This window comes from Chelon labrosus, assembly GCF_963514085.1.
Source record: "Chelon labrosus genome assembly, chromosome: 3".
NCBI classification, from domain to species: Eukaryota; Metazoa; Chordata; class Actinopteri; order Mugiliformes; family Mugilidae; genus Chelon; species Chelon labrosus.
Genome location: NC_140339.1, coordinates 31867266 through 31895232, shown reverse-complemented (window position 1 = coordinate 31895232; position 27967 = coordinate 31867266). Strand labels below are relative to the sequence as shown.

The following is a 27967-nucleotide window of genomic DNA, read 5'->3' as shown; positions in this document are numbered from 1 at the left end:
AGCGCTAGAAAGAGAAAGGAAGTGTTGGTGTTGAAGCTCTCACAGAGGCCTGGTGGTCTCCCTAGAGAGTTGGAGAAATTGACTGTTTTAATGTCAAAGGGCTTCGGAGAAGAAATTGAGCGAGAGAAAGAGAAGGGGAGATAAAAAGAAGGCTTCCTCATTCACAATTTCTTTGTCTCCATTCAACAGAGATGAAGAAAGAGAAGAAAAGAGGGAAAAAAGTGTCTGAAATAGGGGTTTGGATCTTACCCTGCTTAAAACTATAGGGCCAAAGCAGAGGCAGCCCCTTTTTAAACAGATGGAAGTGGGATCAGCTGTTTTAATGAGGAGTGAGCGGGGGGAGACTGTATTAAGAGCAAAGCAGTCTGAATGGATGACAAGCAATATGGGATTACTGTATATCCTCAGTAATTGAACATGGTGTTATTTGCCGGTTTTAATCACTGTCTCTAAGTTCCTAGGAGGCACCATATTTAATGAGAGAATCACCATGTTTCTTAATGAAGTTGTCTGTCTCTTTGGCATGATAGATGAAAGGATGTCATTTCAGATGTAATGCTATTTGATTTGTAAGAGAAGTGGATGGGGGTGGGGGTAGTTTCTCTTTCTTCTTTTGAGACTTTTTCATTTGAGGTCACTTTGCTGGTTGACCCCAATTCTCTCTGCCTGGTGTTGGGGGTTGGTCGGTGTCAGCCTGAACTCTGGCAGGTTTTTACTATGTAGTGCAAGTTCAGAGCTTCTTACCACTCGTGAACAGAAATGATTTACAGCCCCCCTGTCCTCCTTTTCCTTTCCCATGATAGTGTTCTCTCTGGGGTGACTGGGTGAGATCTAGGTCGTGCACATTGAAGCTGGTGCTGGTCCCCGCAAGAATCCTCAGAATCTAACCAGAAACTTTTTGCAGATAATAAATGTATCATTGACTATACACAGTAGACAGACAAATAGGCATTTTTGAAAATACAACCAGGTGATCCAAGTCCCTACAGTTCTGAGAAAATAGTTTTATTTTACACTGCAGTTGTAACTGACAAATTCGTTTTTTTTTTTACTTTTTGAATAATAACATTGCTGTTTTCTAGGTAACAATAGAGCTTTCTAGATCCAAAGTTGACACATCATGCCACGTCTGTCTAAACCAGTGTTTTTCAACCGTGAGAGATCATCAGGTGTGCCGTCGGAAATTATCGAATTTCACCTAATTGGTCTGAAAACATTTTTTGAAAACAAATTAATTATTATCTGCAAATAATATGCCATTGTCATGTGTCTGTGTATATATATCTGTGTACCTATAGGTGGCAGCAGGTAGCTAATTACCTTGTACTTTGAGACAAGAGAATTAGTGATGCGTGGATGTGACAGGTGCCCTGGACCAAATTCGGACCCAGATGAAGGCCCGAGTATGAGTGGATGTCAAAAGAAAGCAAAGACGGTGACCTCGAGCAAAGTCTCTTGCGCGAGGCAATACAGCAAAAGCTATATTTCATTTAAAGAGATAAAGATAAAGAGCCTTTATTTGTCATTATATTATACAAGTATCATATAACGAGATTGCATGGTCAGACATGGAGGGTTGGATTTACTTTCACCGGGGATGCAACGACATCAACTCCGTTGTGCTTGGTGTGTGGTGAAAAGTTATCCAACAGTGCTATGGTCCCAAGTAAGCTTCAACGCCATCTCCAAACGAAACACCCTTCACTTCAACACAAGAATGCGGACTATTTTTGTTATTTTTTTTAACATTTTCGGTTGGTGTTGTGCCTTGTGATGTTTTTCAATGAAAAAAATGTACTTTGGCTTAAAAAAGCTTAAAAAACACTGGTCTAAACATTTACCAAAAAATCTTAAAATGGTATTGAATGTCTGCTTGTTAAAAATGAACTCTTTACATAGCTTGAATTGATTGGCATCTGTACAGATTTGACAAACCACTCATCAGTTAATAAAACTGAAATTTTGGTCTCTCTCTCTCTCTCTCTCTCTCTGTGACATTGTGGCATTTTTTTCAGCTGGTGCTAGTTCATTGGTCACATTGTGTGTTTACACATATACGGTGTGCTGTGTTGTGTGTTGTGGCAACCACCAGTGACTCTTGAAAGAGGCATGATCAACCTATGAACTCTGTCTAGACCAGGTGTTTGGCTCCTTGTGGTGTGAAAAAAGGTGTCTCCTCTGTTTGTTATTAATGCTGGATGTATTGTGTGGTTGCAGAACACATCATGATGTGAATATATGAAAGGCTGACGTCCATTACCTACGGTGGCCCTGAAGTGCAAATCACAACGGCAAAAGCGAAAACACAACGGCAAAAGCGAAAACACAACGGCAAAAGCGAAAACACAACGGCAAATCAGAAAACACAACGGCAAATCAGAAAACACAACGGCAAATCAGAAAACACAACGGCAAAAGCGAAAACACAACGGCAAAAGCGAAAACACAACGGCAAATCAGAAAACACAACGGCAAATCAGAAAACACAACGGCAAAAGCGAAAACACAACGGCAAATCAGAAAACACAACGGCAAAAGCGAAAACACAACGGCAAAAGCGAAAACACAACGGCAAATCAGAAAACACAACGGCAAAAGCGAAAACACAACGGCAAATCAGAAAACACAACGGCAAATCAGAAAACACAACGGCAAAAGCGAAAACACAACGGCAAATCAGAAAACACAACGGCAAAAGCGAAAACACAACGGCAAAAGCGAAAACACAACGGCAAATCAGAAAACACAACGGCAAATCAGAAAACACAACGGCAAAAGCGAAAACACAACGGCAAATCAGAAAACACAACGGCAAAAGCGAAAACACAACGGCAAAAGCGAAAACACAACGGCAAATCAGAAAACACAACGGCAAAAGCGAAAACACAACGGCAAATCAGAAAACACAACGGCAAATCAGAAAACACAACGGCAAAAGCGAAAACACAACGGCAAATCAGAAAACACAACGGCAAAAGCGAAAACACAACGGCAAAAGCGAAAACACAACGGCAAATCAGAAAACACAACGGCAAAAGAGAAAACACAACGACATTAACCAAAACGGAAAGGGTAGTGAGGTATATTGACTTCTAAAAGAAAAACATTCTTGTAGGATTCTGGCGGATGGCCAGATGGTTAAGTGTTTATATTAGTGTCAGGACCAGCAGACTTGAAGTTGGGAGTGATAGTTTGGGAGGCCTAAGAAAATATGCTATGTAGGAGAAGATGGTATGGTGTATAGTATGTGTGATATGAGCTCATGTTCAGCTGGTATGCATTAAGTTGTAGACGAAATGCATGTTGTGTTTTCTGATTTGCCGTTGTGTTTTCTGATTTGCCGTTGTGTTTTCTGATTTGCCGTTGTGTTTTCGCTTTTGCCGTTGTGTTTTCGCTTTTGCCGTTGTGTTTTCTGATTTGCCGTTGTGTTTTCGCTTTTGCCGTTGTGTTTTCGCTTTTGCCGTTGTGTTTTCGCTTTTGCCGTTGTGTTTTCTGATTTGCCGTTGTGTTTTCGCTTTTGCCGTTGTGTTTTCGCTTTTGCCGTTGTGTTTTCGCTTTTGCCGTTGTGTTTTCTGATTTGCCGTTGTGTTTTCCCTTTTGCCGTTGTGTTTTCGCTTTTGCCGTTGTGTTTTCGCTTTTGCCGTTGTGTTTTCTGATTTGCCGTTGTGTTTTCGCTTTTGCCGTTGTGTTTTCGCTTTTGCCGTTGTGTTTTCGCTTTTGCCGTTGTGATTTGCACTTCAGGGCCACCGTAATTACCTGTTGGGAAAATGTGACACTGGGCCTGTGCAGACTTTGTATTACAGTTTTTTCTGATTGCTTAAGCACATTTTTTGTAACTATTGGCTATTTTTGCAAAACTCTACACACAAATAAGAAAACCTTTCACCAAATTATCACAACATTGTAGTTCTCTTGCAAAAGCGAACACAGCTAGATTAACTCTTCACACCTTCGTAAAAATGGTGTTTTCGTGTCAAACAGTAAACACAAGCCATCATATACTAAGCACACAATGTGCCAACTACACACTGATGGTATGAATACAAAACACATCTGGCTTTTGCTTTCTCTGTGTATAGATGTCAATTTGAGGTCATACTTTTGTCATAGTGTCATGTAAACATACAAGGATCCAAACTTCAAGTATTGGTGTTTATTCACACTCATCAAAACCAAGACAAAGTCAAAACACAAAATAGTGATTTCACAAAAAAAAAGAAAAAAAAGACAATCAGCCTGCATCATGTCGTCTTTCTGGGTCCGGCCACAAAATTTCGTCCACATCGCATGCGATATCCTCCAGTCCAAGGCACCGGGGAAAATATCTCCTTGAATGCCGTATCCAGGCCTGACATGATGCCTGGTCAATATCTCCACATGCCTCCTCCATTGCCTGTAAAAGGGCTACATGTTGATGAGGATGACGGTCGTACACTTTCCAGCGCCAGGCAGAGAAGAACTCTTCGATGGGATTTAAGAATGGAGAGTATAGAGGGAGGTTGAGTGCCATGAAGGATGGGTGGTCTGTAAACCAGTTGCGGACCAAAGCAGCCCTATGGAAACTAACATTGTCCCATATGATGACATATCGGGTATGCTCTGGTCTCTGAACAGTGAGCATGTCATGTAAGGTGTCCAGGAATGCAATAATGTGTGCAGTGTTGTATGGGCCTATGGTTGCATGATGGTGAACAACACCATTTTGGCTTATAGCTGCACACATGGTTATGTTACCACCACGTTGTCCTGGGACATTGATGATGGCACGGTGTCCAATAATGTTCCTGCCACGTCTCCTGGTTTTACTGAGGTTAAAACCGGCCTCGTCTACAAAAAGTAGCTCATGTCCAATAGCATCTGCTTCTAGTTCCATCACTCTCTGGACAAGACAAAACAAATGCAACACATCAGGCCCATGCACAGCACTACAGTATGCACTTCCAAATTCAGAACCAATGACACTATAGCTTACCTGCACATAGTCATATCGCAGTTGCTTTGCACGTTCTGTGTTTCTCTCGAAAGGAACTCTGTAAATTTGCTTCATTCTTATTCTGTGGCGCGCAAGTACACGACTTAGTGCAGAAATGCTTACACTGTGTATATTTTGGAAGATGTTTTCATTATCAGTTATGCGCTGCTGTATTTCGCGCAGTTTTATTGCATTATTGGCAATCACCATGTTCACTTTATGGGTCTCTTGCTCTGGAGTGAACATTCTTCCTCTGCCCCCAACATCTGGACGTCTAGCAATTCTGTAAAGTAACAATTTCAGTATTTCTGCATGTATGGTACTGTTGTGTTTCTCATTAGAATATGGCAGTGCTACAAAGTACTTACCGATTCTCATTTCGAAATGTCCTAATGATGCTTGCCACAGTGTAGCGGCTCAAATTAGGCTGAACCCGTTGGCCAGCTTCCCTCAGGGTCATCCCATGGTTGATGACATGGTCCACTATTGTAGCTCTGATGTCATCAGTTATTCAATTTCTTGCTCTTCTTACCCTTCCTCATTCCCCTCCTCAGCCCTCTTCTTGCTCCTTCCATTGTACTCCACACAGACAGCTTACCTGTGGCTTATTTATAGTGCTTAGGCTGATTGCAAAGTGAACTAATTATCTAAAACAGTTTTCACATGTGAAAGTGTGCCAGACAGTTGGCAAAATAGTGTTAATGATAGCCATACATGTGTATAATTTTGCTATGAGTGTGTTGGAAATTTGGTAATTGAGTGTAAGCAGTGAGTTGTGTTTAAAGTTCCGCAAAAAGAGTGTTGTGCAGTGAATTGTGCCTACAGTTTTGCAAAGTGTGTGTTACAAAATTGCAAACTGAGTGCAAAGCAGTGTTTGTGCTTTTAGTTTTGCAAACTCAGTGAGTGGTTTTGCTATACGTATTAATAGTTTTAGAAATTGTGCTACAAGAATCACGATTAGCGCTTAAGCATTCAGAAAAAACTGTAAGATACAATCTGGGTGATCCAATGACATGCGTTCTGAGTTGCATTAAAGACTGTCTATACTCAACAGGCGTGCTTTTGCCTCATTCATTCGGGAAAAAAAACAAAAAAAAACATACGGCCGTTATTACAAATTATCACCTGAAAAGGAAAAAGCACCATTAGTGATGTTTGTTCTTTGGTCATGGAAGCCTTTTAAAATATTGTGTTCTTGTAGCTGTTAACGAATAAATAAATAAATCTAAGGAAGAATGTATAAATGAAAGTATTTAATATGAGTACACATGTGTGATTCTGTGTTAGTGATGCAATCATGTTGTATAAGGAGCTGTGTGTGGTTAAGTATTTCCCCAATTGAGGGATTGTCTTTATTTACCTTCATTACCGGAAATTACCGTCAGGGCGGAGATCAATAAATAATAATTTAATGTGTGCCAAAGTCATGATACACATAAAACAGCGCTGTTCTCAGTTCTGGAGAAGTGGTAGAGATCTACTATTGACATCAGCAGTTAAAATATTCTATTGTGCCCCAGATGATGTTGGGTTTACTTGCATAAAGAGTATGAAACTGAACACATGTACGTAAAGCTGGTCACTTGTGAATGGATTGTCCAGATTGGATCTCAATGCAAGGTCTGAACGGGCCCATCATCTCTAGCAAAACTGTTGCTGGCATCTAAGCCTAAACCTAATTTAAGTTCTATGATTATTTGTTTTTAAATAATCCTACATTTTAGGTATCATTGATGATTAGGTTAGCGCTACTCCAAATCCTCTGTGTAAGATTTTGAAATAATATTCTTAAAAGTGATACGGAAATCATATATAGAAATGGGAAGCATTTAGCCAAAACCCACCTGCTCTGTTAGAATGTTCAACATATGTAGATTTTTAATCCTTTTAGATGTTTTATGGAGCACAGACTATATATGATTACTCATCCCTAGGGCTGGGAATGGAGACAACACGCGATGTGTGCATGTTTGTCACAGTGCTCCAAATCCCTTAGGCTGTTAAAATACACTTAAATTGCAGATTTCCAGTTGTCGATTTTCCGTAAAGGCCAACAAATTGGAACATCTCCCCACTATAATATGCTTTTTGACTTTTTGCTTATGCTTTTTGAGTTCAACTGGGCCTGGGCCAGGCCACTGAGGAGCATAGAGCTTGGCGCTACAAGAGGAGAGTGGCCACAAACTTTTCCCTGGTGGTCTGGATGCTGACAGTGATGTGTGCCCACTGTTAAATGCCAGCAAGAGAGGGGGGTCAGCTTCTCAGCATGGGTTTGGGATGCTGTGTGTTAAAAGGAGAATAGAATAGAGAAAAAAAAGAAGTGTGTGTATACTTTTATGCCCTTTTTAGTATGTGCAAGGTCTGTCTCAGACAAGACTAATGGCCATTTTGAGGTGTTGAAGTGGATGCTGCAACTTCCATACACAGATAACACAATATTAGGCAGGTGGGCCGTAACATTATGACCACCTGCCTGATATTGTGTAGGTCTCCCTTGTGCCTCCAAAACACAAATGGACATGGGCCTTATGAAGTGCGGTTTATGCCTCTGCGGGACATTAATGGTGTAACCTGCACACATAGCCTTCGCCGGTGAGAGCCATTTATACTTGTGTGCTTGTCAGTCAGACGCTAGTCGACACTGTGTCTTTTCTGCCAGTCAGGTTAATTTTGTTTCTACTTCCTGCTTCACTTTCAACAATGGCAACTTAAACTTTCACTGAAGACGAGTTATAATGTTCGTATCTCTGAACCCACTCAGTTCCATCTTTATTGATCCAAAACAATCAGTTTAAAAATTGTGGAAATGGAGAAGCAGCCAGAACTACTAAAGCGGAAATACGGTACTACCAAGGGGAACAATCACAGCTCTTTTGGTCTACGCGACACATAGTTACATGTCTGCATAGGGTCTGGGCTGTTGCTGTAGATACTCCATCAATTTGGCGCATAAACCATGCACGAGGTTGCGGATATTGTTTTTCTTGTTTGTTGAGTTATTTTTGAAACATTTTTGTTTGTATGTCTGTGTCAGGCTGCATCCTGTTGGGGATGGCTGCTGAGTATCATAGCTTTGGATTGGGGGTGTCTGTTCTGGTCTAGGTGGGTGGTACACATCCAAGAAACATCCACACCAATGAATGCCAGGTCCAAATGTTTCCCAGCAGAACATTGAACTGTCGCAAGATGGTCAATGTTATTCACGTCACCTATCAGTGTTCATAATGTTATGCCTAATAGGTGTATATCAAAATTAACCTGCTATTGTCACCTCTGCTGTAAACTGACTGAGGTGCTGTAATGCAGCACCAGCCTGGTAATACAGTAGACTTGGTATTATCAGGCTGATAAGAAGTTACAACTATATTTTTGAGTTAATGGCATGTAGCAACTGTAAGTTTAGTTTGCTTTATGAATTTTCCAGGCTTTGCTGGCTAGAATAGAAGTTTATGTCAAAGTTAGCATTATAATATAGCATTGTTTGACATAAAAAGGAAATTCAGTAAGCACATAGAAACCCAAACTCAAATGAAATATTTTAGGAAAATATTATAGAAAAGGTACATATGGTATGTGTTACCACTTTTATGGGAGCAGCAGCAACAAAACGATTTCCTTGAAGGATTAATAAAGTATTCTGATTCTGATTCTGATTCATTTGTTGTAGAAGCTGGCACAAGGGAGACCTACACAATATTAGGAAGGTGGTCCTAATGTTATACCTAATCAGTGTAGGAATTGGAGCTTTGTCCATTTTCACACCTGTGGGTAGATTTGGACAATACATGCAAAAAGTAGTCCGTCATATACACTGAAAGTCATAACCATTTATACTGTAGATGTTGCAAATGGAAAGTGTAATAGTAACAGATGCGTATGAAACTGTAAAAACGTTGGCTGTTTCTTCTTCTCCAATTGCTGCATCAAGTCAGATTCAGATTCAGAAAACTTTATTTGTCCCCGGGGGGCAATTTAAGGCACAAGTGAGCAGCTTAACGTGCAAGTACAGACATTTTAAGGAGCAAAAAAACAGAAATAGGACAAGATACAAAATACAAAGTATATACAAGTTACCATGCCATAAATGTTATGACTATCCAAAATGTCCATGGATAATGTAAACAGACTGTATAAGTAAAGTGACTAAAGTGCAAATGTAAACAGTAAACAGTAGTTACAGGGATTATATATTTACAAGTTATAGCTGAGGTAGAATGGGTGATAAATAAAAACAACCAAGAGTCTCCGGTATGTGAGTATGGGGGTCGGGGGCAAGGGGAGGTTGATTGTACTATGGTTGTGTGCAGGGCCGGAGTGGGACTCATTTTCAGCCCTGGAGTTTCATGCCTCAGACTGGCCCACTTTAGATCACAACCTATTATATTAAAATAATGTAATTATAACTTTACATGTTAAGCCTACAATAGCGCACTGTTCTCTAAAGCCTTGTAATTCCGTGTATGTTTTCTAAAATAATTCCAATTCAGTGGAAGTAATGGTTGCTTCACAATGTGGATTTATTTCAACATGAGTGCACATCTCCACCATTATTCTTTGCAACACAACATCCTTTTCAACAAATTAAAAAAAGAATTAAAAAAAAATTAAATATTAAATTTGAAAAAATAAAAAAAGGGTTGCACTCTGTAATAACATTATAATCAGAACTTAGATTTCACAAATACAACATGTAGCCTACAAAACAAAGTTTGTGGCCAGTTATGTGGCGCCGTGTCATACTATTATCCAAATTATGTAACGTTAGGTTAGACAGGCTGTATGTTACAACGCCACGCAATTCATTGACTTGATAGGCTAATTAATTAACTTGAATGGCGCAGGTAAAGTAGCATTTTGTTCAACATCTTGTCTTACCCGTTTCATCGTCTTCATTGGTCGTTTCAGACCGCGAGCACGTTTTATTGAAAAAGCTGCTGATTGTTGCACATTTGGCTGCATCTGTCTCCAGTGCTTTTCTCTTTTTAATTCTCGTTTTTTCTGCGCCACCCTTGCTCTTTTTATTTTCCATTTTGCAAACACCCTTGCACTTCTGGGGCTAGAGCCAGGCTCCAAACATCACTGACAGTGTGCGGTGTGCACGTACGTGTTACGTCAGGCTGCGTCTGCAAAAAAAGAAAAAGAGCTGCAAGTGGAGACGGCCCAGCGACAGCGGTAACAGCATACACGTGATACCCACTCAGTGCCATGACTGAACACCGACCCAAAATAAATAAATAAATAAAAATAATAATTGAACACCGGCCCTCGTGGCCCGAAAGTCAGACCAGCCCACCGGGAATTGTCCTGGTCCTCCCGATTAGCCACTCCAGGCCTGGTTGTGTGTGAGCTAGAGAAGAGTCAGAGAGAGAGAGTGTATAGTTGAGGAGGAGGATGGCTTTGGGGACGAAGGAGGCGTTTCTCCTCTGAGTTCTGCAGACGGGGCAGCGGAGCCGTCGTCCAGAGGGGAGCCACTGGAATGCTGAGTGGAGGACGTGTGAGGGGTCTTTGGTGATAGTCGTCATGGTTATGTTGTTTGGGAAGTTGGGCATATGGTTAAGCTGCACATCAGATGATTGGATTGTGCCAAAACTGAGCCATGAGCTGACATTCACACCTTCATGGCCTGCTGTGAGGAGTTATGCAACACAATCATTTTCTCCCTAGAGAAAAGGAATGCAGGTTTTTGCATTCCTGTGTGGCAGTTTGGAAGATTGTAATTATGCTCAATACTGCACGTGATTACCCCACTATAGTTCGACTCTGTCACCTCCACCCTTCCAGCTCCTTGATCAATTACTGAGGACTAAGGAATATTACCATTACACACTCTCACCTCATTTGCAGCACTGTATTTTCTAAATCAGTGGGAGAGCTGCACTGTAACCCAGTTAGAGAGCAATTAACAGCACTTTGAAGGAAGATATTTGTCTATGGGTTGGTGAGGGAGTAGGGCTGAACGATTTGTTAAAATAATCTAATTGCAAATTTTTTCCCCCAATATTGCGATTGCGATTTAATATGCAATTTTTTTATTTATTTTTTTATTTTATCCTCTTTTTTTCCCAACAAAACATAATGATTTAAATATGACCAATGCAATATTATAGACATTTAGTGTAAAATGTTCTTTCCCATAGGCTGGGCCTATTTGTTAGAATTAAATTAAAAGATGTATGACTTGAAATAAATGACATTTTTATTTAACTGCTCATTACAGAAACATCTGTGGCTTTGTCACTGTGCATTTAAAGGGAAACTACTGTTTTTTACAACCTGGACCTTATTTCTAGCATAAAATATCATCGTTTACTCACCAATATCACTTTTGTTTCATTTGCACTTGTTCAGGAAATAATTTGATCAGCATATATCCATATAGCGAGAGTGGTCAGGGCATCGAAATGCAGCCTCTAAATAACGCATTATCTGCAGCGAAACTCGTTAATTCTGCCAATAATTTGTTATGATACGCCAGTGCTATTCCCTGTTGAGTCATGAGTTACGTGTTAACATCATCCGGGGTCTGTAGATTGACTTACAGACCCTGGATGATCTCTTCTGACCTGGATGATGTCATCTCTGAGCGGCTCGCGCACCCGCTACGGTCGGCTTGTTTACCAGTTATTTGCTACTGCTATGGTTCGTCCACAACCTCAGAGTCGGACAAATATTCAGCCATGTTGCAAAAAACTAGCAGTAGCAGATTACAGGTAAACAAGCCGACCGTCGCGGGTGCGCGCGCTGCTCAGAGACATCGTCCAGGTCAGAAGCTTATCATCCGCGTCGCTCGCGTCATGTGACCACCTTGTAATTGCGCAAGTTGCAGTTAGAAAATCGTGTTTTATCATATCGCGATATTATCGCAAATGCAATTAATCGTTGTGCCCTATGTGGGAGTAGTCCTGTTCCCTGCTGTGTCTACATGGGATAACGAGTGGGACCATGCCTAAGTCCTCTGACTGACAAAAGACTCAGCCAGCACCATTAGTTTCTCTTTTGTGTGTGCCCTCCTCTGCTGTGTTCCCCAGACATGCTCAGGTTGTGTCAGTAGGTCGTTCAAAGACACTTAGTGAGGCCAAACAAGGGCTGTAAGACCTCAGGCAGTTGACACATTGTGATCCTAATGAGTTGCACAAGAAGAGGGTTGTTATGTATGCTATCACTAATACAGAGGTTGTAGATGGTCTGGCTGCAGGTCAGCAATCCTGCCATTTTTATGACACTACACTGTGTTGATAAATTTATCTTCTGGAAGTTAAAAGACAAAAATTCAACCATATTCTGCTCTGTCATTGCAATATGAGCAAACTGTAAAAACTCAGAGTGTGGAATGTTATTCTACTAAATAAGTTAGATGCCGAGGGCCCTCTCACAATTTTCTCCATTTGCCACACATTGTGCTCACATGATTATCTATTGAGCAGGAGTGCAGATGTACTTTAGAGCTCTGTGATCACCAGCTTGGGGCTTCTCGCTTCGCAGCCCCAGTCTTCTCACAATGTACTCCCAGTGCAATGCTTCTGGAACAGGTTGTTGGGAAGTATCTAGCTCAAGGTTTTCTTTTAGGGAGTGTAATGTTGTTACTTAAATGATTGACAAAGCAGAACAAAACTCCACACAGCTGCACCACGTGGACCTTACATGCAGTCGAAACAATGACATTTGACAGCTTTTCTGTAAAACTTCCCATTGAAATGTAGAAAGTTTATGGGAGGAGTAGATGGTTCATAGTCAGATGATGCCAGCTAATGGATGTATGGATGGATGGATGGGACTGACAATGGCATATATCCGCCATATATCCATGCACTGTTTTGTCAACAAGAGCCTCACCATGGCTTCCCTTTTGTACTAGGTCTGTTTATTTTGCCACCTACTAGTGTGGAGGGAATAGTTCATCGAGAGCACGGTCCTGTCACACATGCACATGCATTGTTAGAGGGATAGGTGACACATGTACGCACAGGAAAAGGTCAGAGGCCACTGGACCAGTGGGTGTTTGTGTGTGTATATGTGTTTTTGATCAATTCTGTGTGTGTTTGGCTGACTACACAGCTATTTTGTGTATATGTCTCATTACTGAGGGCAATTAAGGTCACTCAACTAAAACAGCAAACCAAAACACTGAAATGGCCTGCTTTTGTGGCAGCCAGGGTGATCTGGTTCATGCTGTGTCTAGGGGCCAAAATCACAAACACAGGCTGTGAAACCTTTTTCAAGAATTGGAACTAATATTAATTATGTCAACAAGAAGAGCTGCAATTTTGTCTACTTTGAGTAAATTATTATTTACATTATAGCCCTGATCCAGAGTAATCTCCTTTTAGTTTGTGTTAAAATCTTTGGAAATGGAAAATTCCATTTCTTTACAAAACAGTGGTAGTTCCATGTGACAAGCTCTCAAATATTTATCATGAATAAAAACAATAGCTCCTGTTAATCTTTAGATTTTGTGAGTAATCCCATTTTTAGTCATTGTCTATCCAATGTCTGTGTGTTTTCCAGTCTGGTTTGATCCGTGTGTCTCAGGATGAGTATTTAATAGCCCCACTCCCCCAACATCTGGCTGAAGAGCACAACTACACTGCTCCTGATGGTCATCACCCGCATGTAGTCTATAAACGCTCAGCAGAGAACATTGTCCACAGAAGACCCAGCAACCCATCTGGCACCAGTTCTTCCAGACCTGACAACCCTTACATTCACCATCATCATCTTCATCATAATTTCCATCACTGGAAACGGCAGAGACAACACTTCTGTGGACGTCACAAGCAATGTATGTAAGGGAACCATATATTCCTAATATCCAGCTGATACTTATGTGTCCTCGTACCTTACAGTCATACAGTTTTTCACATGATGGCAGTGTGTGACATAAATCAGACAAGACTAGTCTTTCTAGCCTTTACAGTGCACCATCCTTGTATGGTATTCCACGCATCAGTGGCATGTCTGTGTTTGCCCTTGGTTAGCAAGGTAAATACAAAAGTATTATTATCATTATTATTATTAGTAATAGTAGTAGTAGCAGTAATAATAATAATAATACAGTGTTAAAACTTAAAATGCAAATAAATAATTAAATCATTATGGAATGGAAATGGAAAATTCTGTATGGACTATTGTTTCCAACCATGTAGATTCATATTATATACTGTATGTAATGAAGTTTGTAAAATGTGACCAAATGAATTTTGTTTTGGTGAAATGGAAGTAGATCATAGACTGAACTTTTTCTTTGTTTTTTGAGTTTAAAAAAGTGGTCTTTTTTGGACTGCACTGTACATGTTTATTTATTATGATGTATCTTGTCTGTATTAAATATTATTTCACTGCATGATGTATCATTATCAATCGTGACCATTGTAATTAAGCAACAGCAACCTGAGGTTATTCAACACTGTTGCTAATTTGATCTTTTTTGTAGTGGTGAGAGGAAGATGCATGCACAATGAATTTCCTGTGCTTTCAACACCAGAGCCTGTCCCTTTACCCCATTGATGTGACCCTCACTGTCAAACTCTCTCTCTCTCGGCAAAGAGAGAATTCTCGTCTCTCCTCCCTTCCTTTATTGCCTTTACTTTTTATTCCTCTTAGACGCTCCCAAGCCTCTCGCAGAGGACAGTTTCATCAGGCCTGATGAGTATGCTGTACCTGAGGTTGAAGGGCCAGGGAGGGCAAAAAGATCTCCCATCATCACCAACAGGGTGGGGGGTCTGAATGTGGAGACCCTGGTGGTGGCAGACAGGAAAATGGTGGAGAAACACAGCAGGGAGAATGTCACCACCTATGTCCTCACCGTCATGAATATGGTGAGGGTGAGAACAACGAGGAAAGGAGGAAAGGAGGAGGTGCAACAAAACTATGAAACAGTCATAATTCTAAGAATTCAAATTGCTCTATTTCTCTTGTTCACTTATTTAACATGAGAGAATCTCAACAAATCACTACAACCTGCCAGGCAAGTGTCATATGAGCAAAGCAGTGGCTGAAGGGATGTAATGTTTGAAAGAAAATACAGCACATTCATTCTCTTGCAAATGAAAAGTTGAGTTTATAAGCATTTAAATGCAACCTTTCTCCATTCTGTACACTCAGCACATCTCCATTTCCTGATGCACCTTACATGTTTTTATTTGACCAATTACTTTTGGTAGCAAAGATTAATCCCTCACAAGACCCTTGCATCGTATTATTACGATCTGTTGAAAGTCATGCAAAATAAAAGTGCATAAAACTGACACCATTCCAGAAATAGAGCTTCTTCTGCTGGTCTACCTGTAAGCTTACAAGAGCAGTGCCTGCAACCAAAGCATGATTGAGATGTATTTTGTATTTGTCCTTAGAGAAGATGCGTATAGGACAATCTGATAACAATATTTACATTTGTGACAACACCTGTTACAAATATTTAATATGTCCAATGTAATTTACCATGTTTTCTGTCTACATGGGTTAGGGTTAGAGTAACCCTAACCCTAGCCCTAACCCTTGCTGTTGAAAAGATGTTCAAGAAAAGGTTATACATCACCAACTGCTTTCAAATCCTTTACAGGTCTCTAGTCTTTTTAAAGATGGAACCATTGGGACGGACATCAACATTGTAGTGGTTAGCTTGCTGCTGCTGGAACAGGACCCGGTGAGTGGATTCAGACTAACACTGCAGAACCTCACTTAGTTATGTTGGTTTTAACAGGACACTGATTCAATCATTCATCACTCATCTTCCTCCCTTCACTTCTAGCTGGGGTTGACTATAAATCACCACGCTGACCAGTCCCTCAACAGTTTCTGTCAGTGGCAGTCAGGTATTGTGGGGAAAGGTGGTAAACGACATGATCATGCTGTTCTTCTCACCGGGCTGGACATTTGTTCCTGGAAGAACGAGCCCTGTGACACCCTGGGTAAGATAGTGCTCAGCTCAGCATAACAAGCGGAACTTTCAGAGTTTGGAGTACAACAACAAGGTTCTGTGAGACCTGGGAGCTGTCTACAGTTGTAAAATCTTGAACCGCTTGCATTTAACAGTAATAATGCAGGTGTTGTGGTATAAAAAATGTGGTATAAAAAATTAAGCATGTCCGATTTCTCTGTGGGTATTTTACTTTTCTTGGGTGGAAAAGGTATGTATGCAGCCACTGACAATAGCAAAGTCACTACGAAACTAAACTAGTGTTGTTCACGTTTAACATCTGGCTTATTAAGTTTATTAAGGCCATCTTTAGTGATAGTTCTCTCAGGTGATCAACTATCAAAATCTAAGAACAATCTGGGGCATAGGTGACAGATGTTTGTTGCCTGTTATATCTGTCAGAATAGTGAATGTGCTGGAAACTACTCAGAAAGAGAGGAAAAGGAGACACATGGTTTTTATGATATTTGAGTTTTGGCATTGCAAGTTTTTTATGTTACTAACATAATACCTCCCTCCTTACCATACCATCATCTTTGCAGGTTTTGCTCCGATTAGTGGCATGTGCAGTAAGTACAGGAGTTGTACCATCAATGAGGATACAGGACTCGGCTTGGCTTTCACCATCGCTCACGAATCAGGACACAAGTATGTTCAGTATCAGCCATGAGTAGGGGTGTAATGGTACACACAAGTCACAGTTCAGTACATACCTCGGTGGGTGGGGTGGGGGTGGAGGGGGTCATGGTTCAGTAAGAGTTCGGTACAACGGGGAAAAAAGCAACAAAAACTCACACATGTGTGAGACTAACTTTTTTCATTTATTTTGAACAGACTGAAAAAAATAAAAACCACACCCTGTTATAAAAGTAAAAAATAGAATAAAACAAATGCATTAGGAGAGTTCTCATACCGTTCATTCATTTTGTTCATACAGAGGAAAAGTAAAAGCACAATTTCTAGTAGGGATAAACTGAGGTAGTCAGGTAGCAACTGGCAACTTTGGTAACTACATTATAAGAAACTAACATTTTCAATGTTGTATTACACAGTAAAATGTAAACACTCTCACATTAGCAATATTGTCAAACAAGTCAAACAAATATTTCAAATAGTACCAAAACTGAAAATCTCTTGAGACACGAGTGTGTCTTATGTGCGTTAGCATGTTTGATGTGTTTCAGCGACATACCGCACCTCCGCCAAACATAGTCAGCAGACAGTCTTTATCCAGTCCACCACTCGCGTCCCATTGCTGTTATGTTGCACCGGGAAACCAATTCCCACACTACTTTTCTTCTTCGCCCGTTTTTCTTTTTCTGTAGGTGTGATGGAGGCTTAACAATTTTAGGCTGGTTTCTCTGGTTTGTAATCGCGAAGTGTGCTTCTGTTAGAATGCCCTGTATAAGTTTCCCCCAAGACTTGATTAAAGAACGATGAAGCAGGAAACCGGTGATCCTGTGTGTGGTTCTGGAATAAATGAAAAACAACAGCCATTAATAAAACAGCTGCCAATATGCTTGTCTATAGCAAGCATGGAAATATATGAAATATCATATACAGAAGGAATACGTAATATCAAATATTTAACTGACAACAAAGAAAGTGGTCAGTGGCATAAATATAACATAAATTGGCCGTTTAAACCATCAACCGATACCAAGTAGCTCCCTATACAAACGTCTCTCTTACTCTCTCTCTCATAATCAGCGCACTTTGCCTGATGGAATTTGGCAGCGCCCCTAGTGGCTGGATCCCCTTTAATCACCTGCTCTGTCATACAATCTTCAGAACAGCCGCCCCCAAATTTGCTCCAGCAAATTTGCAGTATTCAGTCTATCATTGTTCATTTCCTTTTGGTACAGCTGGGAGTCTGATGAGACGGCTCACAGGTCGGACATAGGTGCAGTCCTTCACTTTAACCTCCACTGTGCGAATCAGACCATCGGCCCCAGGGAACACCTTCTTGATTTTCCCAACAGGCCACAATGCTCTCGGCAGTTGAGGATCGACGGTCATAGATCAGAGAATGATCACTTTCACTTTTGACTGACTCATGTCCAGCTGAAGAGGGGATGTATCCGACTGCCACTTGGATCGGGTTTGCAGTGTGGGCAGGTAGTGGCGCAAGAACCGCACCCAGAAGCGATCAGACAGGCCCTCCACTGACGCTGGCTGAGCAGATCTGAGTCGTGATAAACTGCCTGAGGTAGGGAAGGGTCAGTCCGCCCCATCAGCAACAGATTGGAGGTGACCGGGTCCAGGACAATGGTCAGCACTTCTCCACTGATGACTTGTGACCCCAGGGTAGCAGTTAGAGCAGCCTTGATAGACCTGATTTACCGCTCCCAGGAGCCTCCAAAGTGGGGAGCGCTAGGTAAAGGCGTTAGAGAAGGATGGAGGGTTTGGAAAGCATCTTGTAATTCCCTATCTCCACCGCTGAAATTGGTGCCCTGGTCCGAGAGCAACTCTGCTGGTTTACCGAGGCGGGATATGAACCTCCTCAATGCCATGAGGAAGGAGTCTGTGCTAACACTGGACAGCACTTCAATATGGACTGCTCTTGTCGTGAGGCATTTAAAAAGCAAGCCCCATCGTTTCTCATTCCGACGGTCCACCTACACCTGAAGGACAAAGGACACTCCTTTGAAGATAACAACGTCCAAATCTTAGCCAGAGAAGACTGATGGTTTGAAAGAGGAGTAAAGGAAGCCATCTATGTCAGACTGGAAAAACCTTCACTAAACAGAGGAGGTGGACTGAGATTTAATCTGCCATCTATTTACAATACAGTTTTAACTTCTGTCCCCAAGACGTTTCAGTCTCATTCACACCTTGACACTGGAGCCTCTGACGGACAAGGGTCGTTAGAGCACCATTCATAGGGAAGAGGAGGGGGACAAAAAACAGTCCCCCCTCAACAACAGGTAAGTTGTTGGGACAGCCTCAAAACTTCCCACCAGTCCCCTAGAACTGAAGAAGCTACTCGGATGAGTGGTGAAACGTCTTCTCAAAAAACTCTACAAGTCCAGTTGCCTTTTTTGAACCTTTGTTGGATATTCCTGTCCTGTACTGCGGGCGGGTGGTACAGCTACCTTGGTGGAGGCGGCGGTGCAACCTGAGAGGGGGGTAGAGGTATTGGCTAGCTGTCCTGGTCTCCTGGCTGTGGATGACATGTTCCAGGTGGTGGATGCAGCATGGGGGGTTGTGATGGTGGGGGCCTGGTGCCCTCTCCTCTGGCAGGGGGGTGACTCTCTTGTGAATGGTGCAGCATTCTCACTTCATAATTATGAAATCCATCTCAAAAGACCATATGTGATGGAGGCTTAACAATTTTAGGCTGGTTTCTCTGGTTTGTAAATGCGAAGTATGCGTCTGTTAGAACGCCCTGTATAAGACTTGAATAAAGAAGGATGAAGCAGGAAACCTGATCCTTTTATGGCGCTTTAATCCAGTGTAAACACTTGTGTACACTTACTGATGTGGAGTGTTGGGGTGTGTGTGGTTGAGTGTGGTTCTGGAATAAATGAAAAACAACAACAGCCATCAATAAAACAGCTCCCAATATCCTTGTCTATAGCACACGTTCCGAAATAATAAGCTAATTATTATTAGCATGGAGGGGAACCTCAGGTGCAGGGTCAATTTAAATATAATTTGCATATTTAAAAGGGGTGTGGACAGGGAGTTGCATATTTAAAAGGGGCGTGGACAGGGAGGGGTCTGGTACACTCGATTGGAATGTACAAAGGAAAAATTCTTCTAAATGCTTCAAAATCTGAGCGTGCGCCACGTTTTAGAAGGAAATCCACGCAAGTCTTCGGACATGAGGCTGTCATACAATCTTCAGAACAGTAGGCTAATGACGTTAGCTGGAAGCTTTTAGGCTCATTACCGCCACCTGGATTTAAGTGAGGACTAAACTTTTTTTATTTATTTTTGTTAATAGGCTACTCACTCAGACGTATTCGCCGTATGACTACTGTTACACCTCTAGTTCTTGTCCTTGATATCTTTGATATTTCTACTTTAGTTTTGGAATGATCCATGATGGGGAGGGGAACCCATGCCGCAAGACAGAGGGTAGTATTATGTCCCCAACTCTGGCTGGTAACAACGGGGTTTTCTCCTGGTCCACCTGCAGTCGACAGTACCTTAGCCGCTTCCTTGGGTAGGCCTAACACACAGAGTGTTAAATTTCTCAGTCAGTTGTTAGAGTTTACTAGCTGACTGACATGGTTGGTGTTCTATGTTCACCAGAACAGCGCAGGCATCCTGTCTTGTGGATGAGCCCAGGAAGATCGGTCAGTACAAGTATCCTGAACAGCTTCCTGGACAGCTGTACGACGCAGACACACAGTGTAAATGGCAGTTTGGCTCCAAGGCCAAACTTTGCAGCCTTGATTTTGTCAAGGTAGGATATTTACCATATACATTTTGCTGATCATTCTTTTGTTTGGTTTAAAAACACCACACAAAGAGTTAGGGTTAGTTTGCGCAAGTCACCACAGTTTGCACATGGGTTTGTTAACTTCATATAACCACATCTCTACAACAAAAAGTGGGAGTGCAAAGTTAGCATGAGTAATTTCACTACAATAGCAATATAAATAGGGAATAAAATAAACTGAAATAAAATTGATCTATCCTTTAGAATGGACCTATCCTTTAAAATGTGCTGTACTGTTCTTATGTACTGTACTGTACTGTACTGAAATTTAATGTACCATTTTGGTCCAGACCGGAACATGGTGTTTTCAAATGGAATTTGTGTGCTTGTGATTACGACATAGTGCTTGCCATTCAAGTAGTAACACTGGCCAAAAGCTGTGAGAACATCACTACTAGGCAGCTGTTGCTGTTGAGAATACCATTACTTTCCTCAGAAAAATAAAAAATCTATTCTAGCCATAAACTATTTTGTTATGTTTACTTTGTTATGTTTATTTGACCACTACGATTTATTGAAATTCCTTTTTTTTCTAGATGTAACGTAAATGTAACTACGAGTCACAGTAACGCAGACCGCAACAGCTGTGATTGGTCCACTTTGTAGTAGTGTATTTCCACTTTAGTATTTCTGGCTGCTTCGAATTGATTGTTTTGGATCAATTGAAATGGAAGGCACCGAAGAAAGATCGACTGAAGAGGTTTGAAAATATAAGGCTTTGTACGACTTGTCTTTGGTGAAATTTCGCTGAAACTTCAGCGAAACTTTCCGTTGCCATTGTTAAATGTGACAGAGGAAGTAGAAAGTGAAGCAGGAAGTAGAAACAAAAATGAATGGCACTGGCAAAAAAGTGCCAATTAGTGTTTGGGTGGCGTTTTTACAGAGTGAACCAGATTGATGAGCGCACAAGTATACATGGCAAGCACCGGCATAGTCTGCATGCGTAGGTTGCAGTGTCTAGTCCCACAGATGGAAAAACCGGCAAAACCCCCAGATTCGACCCACCATTAAAATGCATTCCATATGAACACCCCCCTACCCCCGCCCACTTACCCTTTGCAGGTGCATTCAGGGTGTGAATTCACATGTAAATGATGTTTACAATACTAAAAGCTTTCTTATTGCAGAGCTGCTGGAAAATGTACTTTGCCAAAACGTATATATATATATATATATATATATATAAGATTTGCTCCCATGGTGCACTATTTACAACTCCTTCAGGCCCCTCCAATGTTTCCCTAACAGAACATCAAATATTACATCTGCATTTCTTAGACCTATGTGCTAAATTAACCTACATGGTGATTAACTGTGGTTTTTGGGTTAACACTTCTTTAACCTTTCTTCTTGTCTGTGAGAGGCCCATGTACAGTGGTCAGCCAGCTGCTCAATGTCAGAAAAGTAGATCTCAATGAAGAGAAATACTCCTCAAACACGCACACCCACACACACACAATAGCTGTTTCTCCAGCTCTTCCCCTTCTTCCTTTCTGGTGCCTCTCTCGTGGCCAGTTGCAATTGGGCTGGTTGCCAGACTCTGCCGCCTGTCTCTCGACCCCGGCTCTCCCTCTGTGCTCACTCGCTCGCTCTGTCTCTGTATTGTTGGGTGAGATGACACATACAATTATAGCCCGTTTCATTAAAAAAGCACAGTGATTCGATTTGACACAGAGGCTTTGTGGAGAAGCCTATCGGAGGCAGTGGGGGCTTATCAACCAGCATGATGGTGGTCCTGGAAAGAGACTGCTGTTGTAGGGTCAAGGAGAAGGAAAGAGGGGAGGAACATGATGCCAAAAGGTGCCAAATGATGATAGTAGAAAACATTATTCTGGATGTATTTTTCATTCTGTGTTTTGTTTGACAGGACATCTGCAAGTCACTGTGGTGTCACCGCACAGGGCACCGGTGTGAGACCAAGTTCATGCCTGCTGCAGAAGGAACGGACTGTGGTCCAGACATGGTGAGCAAAGGTCATTTGGTCCTGTGAAAGATAGATTCTGCCTGGCAAACTTACTCACTGATCCACTATTTAGACACTGCCTATAGATTTTTAAAGAATGATGAGTGGACATATATGGAACAAGCATTTAAGTATTATTGCTATTCAGAGCCAAAGTTAATCTCTGCACATTAAAAAGAGAAGACAGTTCAAAGTAGACAGTGGACATTTACTTGAAAAAAGGGGAGTTACTAATATCAATAAATACTCGATAAAGAATCCATCTGTGCTGTCCATGCATGTATGTACACCTGCACAAGCAGTTGTAGAAATATAGATTTTCCATCTGGACTACACCTTCTTTTCAGACATGGAAAAATGATATTACGAAAGAGAGCGAGATAGTGATCAGTGTAGAGTTGGATCGACGATCCACAACGACATTACTGACTCTGAACTGGATCGAATGTGGTGCACTGTGGTTATGTGTGTGTTTGTGTATGTGTAGGTGTGTCTTTTGACTGTAGTTAGAGAATCTTATTGTCCAGGTGTGGTGCTGGGCATGCGTCCAAACCAGGAAATTTAGGCAACATGCCCAGACCAATGCTAAAGTACTGATAATAGAGCTATTTCTGTTGTCTTCTACTCTTTTATTTCCTTCTTTCTTTATTCTAAGTGGTGCCGGAAGGGTCAGTGTGTTAAATATGGGGAGCATGGTCCCAGGGCGGTCCATGGCCAGTGGTCAGCCTGGTCCCAGTGGTCTGACTGCTCCAGAACCTGTGGAGTAGGGATCATGTACAGGGAGCGCTCCTGCACCAGCCCAAGGTATACACATACATACTGTACATGCATAGTCTTCTAATCTGATTCATCTCATCCATTTTAATGCCTTAGATACGATTAGCAAGCCAGACTGATGACAAAGTGATTCATGGACCGAAGTTATTCGTGTAGAAGCACCACTGCTTCTACAGTAAAAAATGTGAGTTGCAGTTTAGGCCAGAAAGTAATTCTTGATAGCTCAAAATGTATGTCCCAAAAACCTTTGTTTCTGCACACCTGAAAGCCCTCTCTACCAGGTGGCTGTCAGCATAGATATACACACATTCAGGGCACACACACACATAAACATGCGCTGATAACTTCTCTCATCCATCATGCTGACAGTCCAGACAGGTGTTCTATCTCTCCCCTTGCTCCAAGCAAGGAAAACCTCCTAATAGAATGTTTTTTCCTCTGAAAGCTGCTAAGTCAGTCAGAAAATGCCGCCTATTTCTGCTCACTCAAACAAATGTAATTCTACGTAATTCTGCAGACCCAGATCCCACGGTGCATATGTCGTGGTTAGCAAATTAGCTATGTGCAAGTCATAGATTCTTTAAAAAAAATTCTAGAATCCCTCAGTGGTTGTCTGTCTATCTACCTGTCTAGATTTTCCCTGCCTCACCAGGCCTCACCCAACTAGAGAATTTAGCTGGCATTGCATCTGGTGACATGGACACCAGTATCAGGCTCAGACTCTGATGCAGGTCCCAATTCTTTGAGGTTTTCATGCCGATACACTGCTTGAAGATTTTATTTAAGAATTGCAGCATGAATGGTTGTGTGTCTCTCTGTGTTTGGGGGGCTGTATGAGAAAGCGTGATCTCTCCTGTGATTCAGCCTTGTTCTAAGGACCACCAAATGACAGTGGTCAGAAGACCTGAGTAACCTCAATGGCACGCAGTGTTATTGGAAATCACAGAGACATGTAGGAGCCAGACCATTTAGTGATTTACAAGGAAACACTAAAATCTTAAAATGAATACTAAAACGTATTGGGAGAAAAAAATGGAAAGAAATGGTATTGTATTGACAGATAGTGGCTCATGTTGGAGTTGGTGCTAATAAATGTTGATCAACCATGACTGCAACACAGAAAAGAGTGAAGACTTCTGAGTAGATGCTGTGTAGAAGGCAGAAGGTGGGACAATTGCATGTGCTTGTCTGTCACCCGAGACAAGCCGACACTGAAATGAATTTTGGACCGTTCACGGCTATTGTGGTCTGCAACACCACAACGTGTAGTTAGGCAGTGCTAAGTGTGGACACATGGCACAGAAAGAACGCAATAATAAGAACAACTCATTGGTGCACCTTAAGGGCAATTGCTTGCTGAAGTTGTTGTTGCAATGAACAGTGCATCCATGATGGTTGGAAGTTACTAAATATTATTCTCTGGAGCTGCCTGCTGTGCCCAGCAGGAGAAGTGTTACCTATTTTAGTATTCTTATGTGAATGCATCGACCTATTATTAAAACTGTACTTCTCTTAAAGCAACAGAACCCTGGAAAGAAAGCCCCTGTGTTCTTTTCATTTAGCACTAATACCACATTTCAGTCAAAATGTATTTACTTTTTAATTGCACTTCGATTTTTGTTTTGACAGCCACCTCAGCTGGGATTTTTCACATCTATTTCAAATGTAAATTTTCAGCTGTTACCAGTCATGCATTTTATTTTGAAAATGTAGTCTTTTTTCTCATTATCCTATTTTGTCAGACACATAAACTCCATTAAGGAGTCCGTTCAGATATTCACCCATCTCAACTACATCATCCTCTATGCGCCACTTTCGTCATAACTGCTTACTTAACAGCAGGGCAGACACTGATGTGGCTGTTCTGTCCGTCGCAGCCAGCTTGTCTCCTAATCCCTGTGAAGGATCAAAGATGTTTTTTAGAGGCAGGCCAGCGCTCATATGATACACTTATGCACCACGACTGCTAGCTTTTAAAGCTGGTTATCTGTTAACTTCATTTATCATTGTTGTGGCACTACAGAAAGCTTTGTAGCAGCAAGTGCTGAAAAAATGGACTGATGCTGCTTTACTGTGAATAAAGTGGTCAGCGGGACAGAAAGAGGATAGAATGATGATCAATATCATATACATGGGCGTGGTAGTGGGGGAAAAAGAGACCTGACTACCCAGGGCCCGAGTAGGGAGAGGGCCAATGAATTTTTTTTTGCTTGTGCGCCTCGTGCACTGGCATGGATAGGGGCCCACTGAGGGCCCCGAATTTGGTGCTACGCCCCTGATCATGTATATAAGTATAAACAGCATCACAACTAGTTGTCAAAGTCCCTTGGACTCCCAAATGAAGACAGTGAAATCAGATTGGTGGATCTTAAAGCAAATACATAGTACTGTGGCACGTTGGCGACACATGGGGTTACACCGTCAAAAGCATCTATATCCATGCACTGGTGTCTCCGTATTGTTCTGTAATTTGTACATATTGTGTATTGTTTTGTTTTTGAAAGCAGAACAATAAACAACATTGCCTTAAATTGTCCCCCGCAGACAAATTAAGTTTTCTGTCTGAATCTGAAGTGTCGACTGGCCAGGTATGTTGAGTTTCACTCTGTACTTTGCACAATGGCGAGGGGAACTCCGCGGCTCATGTTGGAGTTGAAGATAACAGAGGTGGATCAACAGTTAGTTTAACTGAAATCACTGCAGCACAGAACATAGAGAAGATGTCTGAGTGGATGGTGTGTAGGAGCCTGAACAAAGGAGGGCTTTCTGTGCTTGTCCAGCCGCTGAGTCACATGAACAATGAAATGCATTTTAAACCAATCACAGCTATTATGGTCACGTCGCCACATAGTTACATTTCTGGGGAGGTGTACATCACTTTACTGCATAGGGTCTAGCGTATGGTCCGGAGCTACACCATACCTATGCCGCTGTCGTACCACGCTACTATAAATTATGCTTAATTTTTTCAAACCTACATTTCTACACCCATATTTAGACCTTATACCAACCCCTGTACCCCTGTACATGTAGTCCCTGATTTATGACATTCAGAATGTCTGTGTCCCCAGTAATCTCTGAGATTATTTTGACCAGGCCCATCCACTCTTAATCTGAGCAGAACAAGAAGGATTACCCTGAATCTCATTTCCTTTCTCTAATGTCATCTTCACCACTTAAACAAACTGTCTGTGTTTTCCTCCTGTAATCCCAACATATTTTTTTAGGCTTCTTAAGTCCCTGCATACTAAAATAGAGTGCAAAATCTGTGTGTGCATCATGTTCAATTCATGCTGTTTGGAGTACATTTTCACCTCCACTCTCCTACAAAATCTTCAGTCAGCAGGTTCAGTTTTGAAATTATTAGATTCTTCACAAATTGGTCCATTTTATGAGGCAAGCATCTTTTTCTCAGTATCTTGAGTATCTCTTCTGTTCAGCCTAGTAACAAACCTTCTGTGAGAGCTGCCTTTCCTTTCAGAAGTTGCTCTAAAGCGGAACATGGATCTTCCCCCCTAACCTCCATCCCTCCTTGCTCCTCCATTCCCCGTAGACCACCTGCCAGATCAAACAGAGTCAGCCTAATCCTTACCAACAAACCTGATTTTGACCTGGTTTTTTTTTAGAGAGCACAATTTGTCAAACACTCAATTTAACAGGGTGCATGATGAGGGGGTGATGGTGCTTAGAGAGACGCTTTAGTTGAGTCCCCCTGTACTGACTTGTAAAGGTGTGTAACAGGGTTTAATCCCACAACACAGCAGCAAAATGTATGTATTTGCTTGTGTTTGAAATGCAGAGTAGGAAGTCCTGAGAGGGACAGGGAGGGAGCTCAAAAAGAAGACTAGACATTGTGACCTCTGACCCACAGGAGTTCCATTTTATTTCCTGTTACTGGGCATAGTGTTTGCATAGTATGTTTTTTTTCTTGAATCTCAAGGCTTGTCAAATGATGATTTATTTTATCATCTTGGTGGCATATTAGAACTCCATTTCTGTTTACATTCTTGTCTATCCTTATAATTGAAGAAGTGTTGATTCAGCATGACTTTAACCTACAGGTTTTTGTTGAGGTTTTCTTTAATGCTTCTTGCAACAAAACTTCATGCGTGAATTAATTATTAATTCATTAAATTACACTTGTCACACTGTCTTAACTATAGGCCGACAGATTCTGTGTTGTAGCTTTTTATGGAATAAGCTTTTGTTGTTTAAAACAAAAACAAAAAGCATTTTTGTTCAGTTTAATGATTATATCATGGAGAACCCATACCTAGCAGACTCCGCATGGTGAGATGCACAGGAAGTTTGCCTTGTAAAGTTTACCTTTAAGACTGGATGTGGGGGAACCCAACCTGACTCTATTATATAATGTACTGTAATATCAAATAATTAACATCTTACATGCTGTTCTTAATTGCTGGTGATTCGTGTATTCATGTATGCTGTGAATCCAGACCCCTGGTCAAACATTTTCTAAATCTCATTGACTCTTTTAACCTCACTCAGTCAGTCACTGGCCCCACACATGAAAAAGTACACACACTGGACCTTGTGCTATCCTTTGGCCTGAATTTATCTGTCAGTGAGATTTGTGACATATGTATTTCCGACCATTCTGTGTTCCAGCTGTTTTCAAACATGCTGTAGCACAGACCCTCATCAGGAAGAACAATCTAGACCCCTCTGTTCTGTCTAACTTCAGGCCAATTTCTAAGCTCCCATTTTTGTCAATGGTATTAGAAAAGATAGTTCCATGGTTCCATCCATTTTAGGATTCATTTACTACTAGTTTTTCTGATATGTTGTCAGGAGTGCTGCTGAGATGTAGCACATCTACCTCCTTTGTCCATCCTGTCATTATTTACTGTCTTGTCTTGTCTTCAACCC

The 27967-nt window shown here is 41.4% G+C and overlaps 1 protein-coding gene across 1 annotated transcript in view; it reads left to right on the top strand.

The window, feature by feature from the left end:
* The window catches only part of adamts18 (ADAM metallopeptidase with thrombospondin type 1 motif, 18), a 69074-nt gene that overhangs the window by 17573 nt on the left and 23534 nt on the right, over positions 1-27967 (top strand). Inside the window, exons 4-12 of the mRNA XM_084541935.1 lie at positions 13478-13751; positions 14573-14787; positions 15531-15614; positions 15720-15879; positions 16430-16535; positions 19921-20058; positions 20148-20301; positions 22205-22300; positions 22956-23104. Of these exons, the coding sequence (XP_084398061.1) occupies positions 13478-13751; positions 14573-14787; positions 15531-15614; positions 15720-15879; positions 16430-16535; positions 19921-20058; positions 20148-20301; positions 22205-22300; positions 22956-23104 (1376 nt within the window). The remainder of the gene's footprint in view (positions 1-13477; positions 13752-14572; positions 14788-15530; positions 15615-15719; positions 15880-16429; positions 16536-19920; positions 20059-20147; positions 20302-22204; positions 22301-22955; positions 23105-27967) is intronic.